Here is a 7,865-nt window from a genome sequence, read left to right on the forward strand (position 1 = left end):
TCTCCTCCCCCCTCCATCTCCGTCCTGAACTCACCGGTCCCCCGGCGGTCCAGAGGCCCAGCTGACGCCCCCACTGCTGCAGGAGGGAGGCGGACCCCTGCAGGCCCCGCCCGCACAGGCACAGCCACGCCCCCTGCAGCACTAGCCGGGCACCCGCGCCCGCCGCAGCCCCCGCTCGCCGAGCCCCGTGCCCCGCGGCCTGGGCTACCCGGGCCAGCGCTCCGCCCGGGTCCCCGGCGCCTGGGGCTGGGCCCGGGCTGCCGGCGCCGCCGTCCAGTCTCCGCACCTCCTGCTGCAGCCACAGGGCTGAGATCTGCGGTGGGGGGTGCAGGAGTTGGTGGGGGAAGCAGGGGTCTCTAAGCCCCTTCCCGCCCCCCCGCAGCCCCCCCCGCAGCCCCCCCCGCAGCCCCCCGCAGCCCCACCTCGAACAAGGTGGCGCCGAAGCTCATGACGCTGGCCGCGGCCTCTCTCAGCACCAGCCCCAGGGTGGGCTTCGGGGCGGGCGGCCCCTGAGGCTCCCGCGGCTCGCGGGACTCGAGCTCTCGGAACCTCTGCTCCAGATACTCGTGGGCTGCGGCCACAGCGAGTTCCAGGGAGGACAGGAGCGGGGGCTGCAGGGCCACCTGCACAAGGAGCGGGGGCGTCGGGGCTGTCGGGTCACCGGGTAGAGCTCACAGGGCCGTCAGCCGTGGGCGGGGCCGCTGGCGTAGCCTCACCTCCGTGGAGCTGTGGAAGTGGTAGACCCACAGCAGGGTTTCCAGGGAGCTGGGGGTCCCCTTCATGGCCGCCGGCGGAAAAGGGGGCATCCGGTCCGCGCGCGCCGTCTGGCCCCGCTGGGAAGGAGCAGCGTCACCGGCGGGGAGGGGCGTTTGTGAGGTCACGCGCGGCGGGCCCCGCAGGTACCTCATCTTCGTCATGGTGGTTGCCACGATCATCGTCATGAACTGCGTCATCGTGCTCAATGTGTCTCTGCGGACGCCCACCACGCACACCGTGTCGCCTCGGCTGCGCCACGTAAGCGCCGGGTGGGCGGGGCCTCGAGCTCGGCGCGGCCCCCGGGTGGGCGGGGCCTCGAGCTCGGCCCGCCCCGCCGCCAGGTCCTGCTGGAGCTGCTGCCGCGCCTCCTGGGCTCTGGCGCGCCCCGCGAGGCTCCCCAGACCACCTCACCGCCCAGGCGCGCGTCGTCCGTGGGCCTGCTGCTCCGCGCCGAGGAGCTGATACTGAAGAAGCCGCGGAGCGAGCTAGTGTTTGAGGGGCAGAGGCACCGGCACGGGGCCTGGACCGGTGAGCGGAAGGGCCCGGGTGGGCTGGCTGGCGCGGACGGCTGTGGCGGGGCGGGCGCCCCGGTGACCCTCCCCTCCCGGGCGCCCCACCAGCCGCCCTCTGCCAGAGCCTGGCCGCCGCCGCCCCCGAGGTCCGCTGCTGCGTGGACGCCGTGAACTTCGTGGCCGAGAGCACGCGGGACCAGGAGGCCTCCGGCGAGGTGGGACAGGCCCCGGGGGGCGGGGGCGGGTGGTCGCCTGGAGGCCTCCAGTCCCTGGCGCCGCGGGAGACGCAGCTGAGTCCGCCCTTCCCTAGGAGGTGTCCGACTGGGTGCGCATGGGGAAGGCCCTGGACAACATCTGCTTCTGGGCCGCCCTGGTGCTCTTCGGCGTGGGGTCCAGCCTCATCTTCCTCGGGGGCTACTTCAACCAAGTGCCTGAGCTGCCCTACCCGCCGTGTCTGTAGACGGCTTCTCCCCCCGCCCCCATTTCCGGGAGGAAACCGATTTTCAAAAACATGCTGCTGGCCCATGCTGTGTTGTGATCCTTTACCCGCTGCCATCATAAATCCGCGCTTTGCCAACCTCACAAGAGGAGCTGTGCGCGCCCGCACGTGGGGTTGTCTGTGAGCACGTGGGGGTGTGTCTGCACACGTGGGGTTGTCTGCGCGCCCGTGGGGGTCGTGTCTGCGAGCACGTGGGGTCGTGCCTGCGCGCCCGTGGGGGGCGTGTCTGCGCGCCCGTGGGGGGCGTGTCTGCGCGCATGTGGGGGTGTGTGCACACGTGGGGTCGTGCCTGCGCGCCCGTGGGGGGCGTGTCTGCGCGCACGTGGGGGTGTGTCTGCGCGCCCGTGGGGTGTGCGCGCCCGTGGGGTTGTCTGCGCGCCCGTGGGGTTGTGCGCGAGCACTTGGGGTTGTCTGCGCGCACGTGGGGGGTGTGTCTGCGCACGTGGGGGGGTGTGTTTACGCACACGTGGGGTTGTGTGCGCTTGCTTGTGTAGGTCTGGCCACCGGTCGGGAAATCGGAAGTAGAGGACAGTCTTCCAGAAACCACTCATCACCCCTCCATCTAGCCTTGCTGACCCCCCAGTTCTGAGGTCCCCCGGCCCCCGTGACCCTCTCGCCCTAGAAGTTGCTGCGTCTTTCTGGGTGGAAAACTGAAGGGGCCCCTCTACGGGACCTGAGGCGGCTGGAACCAGGAAGCCAGGCCCCTCCCTGGGGGAGACAAATGCCCTCGGTCCCCCCAAGGCCACAGGGATAAGGCCCCCTCGGCCGCCCCCTCCCTCCCTCCCTCCCTCCCTCCCTCCCTCCCAGCCCTGCTGGCTTCGCCGGTATCCAGAACTGGGAAAGAAAACAGTAAAACGGCCCGAGATGGTAGGAGCTGGTTGAATTGTCTTTATTAACAAACGGAATATCCAAGGCCACTACATTGAGGAGGGGCGGGGCGGGATGGGGCTACTTGCTGCTCACACTATATACAGAGGCAAGCAGGGGGGTGCGGGGGCGGGGGGCGAGAGCTCCCTGCTCCCTCCCCCCACCAGGGAAGGACAGAGGCTAGAAAGAAATGGGGTTGGAAAGGGGGAAATGTTTTGGCTGGCGGGGTCCCCCCTCCAGTCCCTGGGGCTTGGGGGGAGGGGAATCATTAAAGTGCTTTCAGAAAATGAGGAAATGGTCCCTGCCCCTGGAGTGGCGGGCGACCCCCCTGAAACCTAGGGCCCAGTGACCCCCCCCAGGGTCTGGTACATTCAAGGGGGGAGCCGGCTCCCCTGACGTGCAAATGAAGGGGCCCAGGGCCCTGCCCGGTCAGCAGCACTGGGGTCTGGGGTCCACGCCCCAAGCACTCTCCTCTGAAGCGGAGAAAAGGGGGGGGTGGGGCTCAGCCCTCCCGATTCCGGGGAAGGGGAAGCTGTACCTCTCCCCGGAATTGGGACAGGCACAGTTCTGGGGAGAGAACGTATGGGGGGGGGGGGGGGGGGGAGAGAGAGAGAGAGAGAGAGAGACAGGATGGTCACGTGATCACAAAAGCATCAGGGGTCAGAGGTCACGTTCCCAGCAGGCTCCAGTGAATCAAACCAGTCAAAAGCAAAAGCCCGGGGAGGGGAAAGAAGGGCGGCCTGGGGGGTCTGGCTGTGAGGGCGGCCAAGCCATCACCAGTTCATGATGCAGTTACGGTTCAGCGTCATGAAGTAAACCTGGCTGCTGCCCCCGGAGCGCACTGAGGCGAAAAACACCTGTGGGGCAGGACAAGTCGGCACTGAGGGCTGGGGGGGGGGGTCTCGGTTAACTGGGAGCAGGAGGGGGAACAGCCAGAAACTGCAGAACGTAGTCCGAGATGCGTGGGGAGAGGCAGCCGGCGACCACGGGAAGGAGTCTGAGGAGCAGGGGGGCTCCCAGAAACTGAAGGCCAGGGAAGGGCAGGCTGCGCTGCAGGCTGTGCCCCCAGGACCCCCTCCAGGAAGACCCCACGGCCAGCCCGGGCCAGGGCAAGGGGCTCCCACCTTGTCATTCCGCTCGCACAGGAACTTGAGCCTCTGCGCCCGTTTGTGCATGAAGACGCCGTCCAGGTGGCCCGTCTCCACCGAGCGGATCTCGATGGCTTTCTCGCCCCAGCCCATGATCTGGTTGGAGCAGATGTAGGCTGGGGGCGAAGGGGGTGAGGGCAGTGAGCGGGCTGCAGCTCCGGCCCAGGGGGCTGGGGGCGCGGGGCGGGTTCCTCACTCACCCACGGAGGTGGGCATCTCTCCCCACTGCAGCACCACGTCCTTGATGATCCGCCCATAGGTGTTGACGTAGACGCCCTCGTCCTCGTAGCAAAGCAGCATCTCCATGCCGTCCGTGTTGGGGAGGAAGATGATGGCGTGCGGCGTGATCTGGCTCTGGATCTGGGGAGCAAGGGTGGGCTGCAGGCTGCGCCCCCGGAGCCTGGGGGGCTGGCGGCCGCGCCCCGCCCCGGCCCCGCCCGCTTACGTGCACGGGGATGTAGACGTCGTAGCTGTTCCCCGAGTCCACGTCCACGGCGTGGAAGCCCGCGCTGGAGCCATAAATGACCTTGAGCCGCTGACCCTCTTCCACTGTCAGGTCGACCAGCAGGGGGCGGTGAGGGAGGTCGGCGAAGGACTGCGGAGGGGAGAGGGGCTCAGGGGCCGCAGCCGCGGTGGCCGGTGGTGCCGGGCGGGTGGGGGGGCCGCGGCCGGGGCTACCTTGAAGGCCATGAACTTGTGGTAGGGCTTGGGCGCCCAGGCGTACACCTCCACGGAGCTCTTGAGGGCGATGACCAGGAACTTAATGCGCTCGTATTTCACTGGGGGGCAGGGAAGGAGAGGGTCCCACCGGCGTGTCACCGGGCGCGCCCCCGCCTCCAGTCGCCCAGTCCCTGGCGTCGAGGCTCAGCCATGCAGCCCAGACCCCCGGTTCTGTCTCCTCCTCAACCCCTCTGCGGTGACCTCCTCACCCACGCGGTAGTGCCCGCAGCCCTCCATGTCCCCCACGGTGGTCCAGCCCTGCTTCTTCTCCACTTCTGGGTCATTGTGCAGAATCTTGTTCCGGAGCCAAGACAGGTAATACACCCGCAGTTTATTCCTTTTCCCTGAGGGCGGACACACAGCCCTCACAGGGGGTCCAGCGCCCGCCGCCCTCGGTCGTCCGCACCCCACGGGGGCCACCACGGGAGCCCCGCCCCCCCGGGGCTGCTGGTGGCGACAGAGAGCCCCGGGGGTCCCCGCCCCGCGTGCGCCCCGCGTGCCTGAGATGGTGATGAGCAGGTTGAGCCCTTCCAGCACGTCCATCTGCTGGAAGCGCCGCCGCCCGATGAGCCCGTACACCTTGCCCTGCCCGCTCCGGTCCAGCAGCATCAGGCCGTTCTCCGTGCCCACCAGCAAGTTGACGCCTGCAGCGGAAGCGGAAGCCGTAGCGCGGTCACCGGCAGCCCGGCCTCGCCCGAGCCGGAGCGCAGGGCCGCGCCGCAGCCCGCTCTCCCCGCCCCCAGCTCACCCCACAGGGCCGCGCAGAGGATCTCTGAATTGAAGCGCTTCTTGTACTTCCGAATCTCGGGCGTCTCGCTGTGGGCACGGGTGTTGGTGGGGTTCACGTTGACCACGGAGCCTTTCCGCACGTCGTACTGGAGCTGATCCAGCCGGCTGCCCTCCCCCCCAACCAGGGCTGCCGGAAAGAGGAGAGGGGGAGGGGGAGGAGGGCTGCAGCCCCCTCCCCCGTCCCTCCTCACTGCACCCCTGGATTTGGTGGGGTGGGGGGCCCTCCTCTGAGTCCTCAGCAGGACCAGGGAGGGGTAGACAAAGGAGGCGGTGCGGGGAAGGGTGGAAATAGGGCAGGAGGCCTGGCAAAATCCCCGTCCTGTCCCTCGGGTGCCCGGGCCGCTCGCAGCATCTTTCCCGGGGGGCCAACGGGGCCTCAGGCGCCCCCGCTGCCTCTGTCCCCGCGCAGGCGCTCGGGCCCAAGTGGAGGCCGCGGCCGCCTGCGCCCTCCCCGGGGCCTCGCGCCTCGCCGGGCCTCCCGTCCTCACCTGTGATGGGGATGGTGTCCCCACTGCCTCCAGGCTGGTAGATGCCTAGGTCCACAAACATCGTGAATGAGCTCTTGCCAGGGGCCTTCACCAACCCGCGAGACTGGTACTGCTGGGGGGGGGGCGCTGCGGTCAGGCAAACCCGCGCGACCCGGGCGCCCCCCCCACGGCAGGGCCCCCCAGCACCCCCGCCCGCCGCCGCACGGCTCCGGGGCTGCCTGTGCCCACGTACGTCGCCGCCTCCGTCCTTCGAGGGGGGGCTGTGACCTTTGCCGCTCTCGGTGGGCGAGTGGCTGGGCTGGACCACGTCGGGGAGGTTGGTGTAGCCGTTGCTGTCCGCGTGCAGCAGGCTACGCTCCTCTTCGGGGGTCTGAGGGACAGAGGGGAGGGCGCCAGTGCTGGGCGGAGGAGGGGGCACGGCCGGTGCTCGCAACAGGGTGGGGCGGGTCCACTCACGCGCTGGACCACCATGGTGCCACCCCCATAGGGGGTCTGGGTCCCGGCTATCTCCTCCACGTCATGGACCACCATGGTGCTGACGCTGTCCGTGTCACCGTCACTGCCACGGGAGAGAGGACTGTCGTCAGCCCCCAGGTCCTGCCCGTGGCAGGGAGCGGACAGAGAGGGAGGCCCAGTGCCCTCCCCTCCATTCACACTGCCCTGCCCCGGGGGGGGGGGGGTCCGCCTGCTGGCGCCCAGGGGGCAGCCCACCCTCAGCTGCCACAGCAGCGGGCGACATGGGGACGCCAGCCCAGACCCCGTTCTCTAGAGAAGGGGAGGGGGGTCTGACTGGCAGTGGTAGCCAGGGTCCCCCAACCTAGGAAAGGGGGAGCCTGCCCTCCCCCAGGGCACCCCATACCGGGCCCCGGGGGTGTCTCTGCTCCCCTCGGATGGCTCGCCGTTGCTTTCCTCCTCATCTTCGCTGCTCTCCACCTCCTCGCTGGACGACGAGTAGTCCATGGCCTTCTTGGGAGGCCGCGGGGCCTCGTCCAGGGCTCGCTCTTTCAACAGCACGAAATCCTGCAGGGGGGGGTGGCACGTGAGGAGGGGAGAGTGGGGAGGGAGGGGGCGGGAGCAAAGGGAGCCAGAGGAGAAGGGGTAGGCAACAGGGAGCCCCCAAGCAGGCCGTACTGACCTCACCGATGGCCCGCTTATAGCTCTGGGAGGGGCCGCAGGGGTGCAAGGGCAGCCGGGAGAAGCAGGAGAGAGGTGAAGAAAGGTCAGTAGCTGAGAAGCGCGGCCCGCGGCCCCTGAGCACCGGGTTATAGAGGGCCCGGCCCGGGCTCCTGGGGGCTCCGAGGCCCCAAGCCCCCCCCCCCCCCCCCCCGGGAGCAGACGGGGCCACAGCTGCCTCCGATGACTTACTGCGGGCCGGCCTGGCCGGGAGCGGTGGTCCTCAGGCTTGGCCTTGTGCCCGGGAGAGAGCACTGGGGAATTATCCAGTTTGGAGGAGGCTGGATCAGGCAGGGTGGGAGAAGAGAGGTCACAGACACCTGGCCACCCTCGGTGACCCACCGCCAGCTGGGGCCCCTGCCCGCCCGCCCGGCCCCCGGGGCAGGGTGCATCGGACAGTCCAGCCCACAGGCCGCAGAGGGGGCGTGCCGCACCTCCCACGCGGTTCCGCTCCAGCGAGCCAGCCTGCGGCAGGTGCCCGTGAGAGGGGAGGGCGCCTTCCGGGCGCTCCCAGCCAGGGTCGCTCCTCCTGAGGTCGGGGTTGCTGTGGGAGGGCAGAGGCAGGTCAGGACGACAGGTGCCCCCCGTCCAGCATGGAGCTGCGGCACAGAGGGGGCTGCCACCAGGGGTGGGGGGGAAGCCTGTGGCAGAAGCGAGGGCGGGAGTGAGTGGGGGGGCAACTCCATTACCTACAGGCGTTGGGCGGGCCAGGGGGCTGAGCGGGGGGCCCTGGAGGCTTGGGGGTGCCCCGCTCTGCCCGCCTTTGCAGATAGATTTGCCAGGCGGAGTTGCTGCGAGGTCTGTGGAGGGAGCACAGGGGTGCCGGGGGGCGGGGCAGGGGGCGCTGAGGTGACCGGGGTGGGGCTTGCCCACTCCTAAGTGGGTAACCTGGCAACCTCTCCTGTGCCCCCCC

General features: G+C 69.6%; 3 protein-coding genes across 4 annotated transcripts in view; 1 reads left to right on the forward strand and 2 right to left on the reverse strand.

The window, feature by feature from the left end:
- The window catches only part of CHRNE (cholinergic receptor nicotinic epsilon subunit), a 4,508-nt gene extending 2,724 nt beyond the window's left edge, over nt 1-1,784 (forward strand). The window contains exons 9-12 of one of the 2 annotated variants that reach the window (XM_021694766.1): nt 900-1,014; nt 1,098-1,284; nt 1,377-1,483; nt 1,579-1,784. In XM_021694766.1, the coding sequence (XP_021550441.1) occupies nt 900-1,014; nt 1,098-1,284; nt 1,377-1,483; nt 1,579-1,728 (559 nt within the window). In that variant the 3' untranslated portion in view covers nt 1,729-1,784. Of the gene's footprint in view, nt 1-899; nt 1,015-1,097; nt 1,285-1,376; nt 1,484-1,578 lie in introns of those variants that run through there. The other variant, XR_002480584.1, reaches the window with a different exon arrangement.
- C15H17orf107 (chromosome 15 C17orf107 homolog) lies at nt 23-782 on the reverse strand (the record flags this gene model as incomplete). The annotated part of the gene is made up of 3 exons (XM_021694510.1): nt 717-782; nt 423-623; nt 23-313 (listed from the first exon to the last, which is right to left on the reverse strand). Coding segments are annotated over exons 1-3 (558 nt in total), but the record flags the coding sequence as incomplete, so codon positions are not given.
- Nucleotides 1,785-2,641: 857 nt separating the features above from the next.
- MINK1 (misshapen like kinase 1) overlaps nt 2,642-7,865 on the reverse strand; it is a 45,797-nt gene continuing 40,573 nt past the window's right edge. The window contains exons 18-33 of the mRNA XM_044921395.1: nt 7,642-7,752; nt 7,387-7,496; nt 7,145-7,233; nt 6,915-6,938; nt 6,639-6,799; nt 6,236-6,338; nt 6,012-6,149; nt 5,780-5,888; nt 5,251-5,418; nt 5,003-5,146; nt 4,712-4,846; nt 4,461-4,561; nt 4,228-4,377; nt 3,983-4,142; nt 3,759-3,898; nt 2,642-3,491 (exon numbers count right to left, since the gene is read on the reverse strand). Coding sequence (XP_044777330.1) covers nt 3,408-3,491; nt 3,759-3,898; nt 3,983-4,142; nt 4,228-4,377; nt 4,461-4,561; nt 4,712-4,846; nt 5,003-5,146; nt 5,251-5,418; nt 5,780-5,888; nt 6,012-6,149; nt 6,236-6,338; nt 6,639-6,799; nt 6,915-6,938; nt 7,145-7,233; nt 7,387-7,496; nt 7,642-7,752 — 1,927 coding nt within the window. The 3' untranslated portion in view covers nt 2,642-3,407. The remainder of the gene's footprint in view (nt 3,492-3,758; nt 3,899-3,982; nt 4,143-4,227; nt 4,378-4,460; nt 4,562-4,711; nt 4,847-5,002; nt 5,147-5,250; nt 5,419-5,779; nt 5,889-6,011; nt 6,150-6,235; nt 6,339-6,638; nt 6,800-6,914; nt 6,939-7,144; nt 7,234-7,386; nt 7,497-7,641; nt 7,753-7,865) is intronic.

Source organism: Neomonachus schauinslandi, chromosome 15, assembly GCF_002201575.2.
Source record: "Neomonachus schauinslandi chromosome 15, ASM220157v2, whole genome shotgun sequence".
Taxonomy (NCBI): domain Eukaryota; kingdom Metazoa; phylum Chordata; class Mammalia; order Carnivora; family Phocidae; genus Neomonachus; species Neomonachus schauinslandi.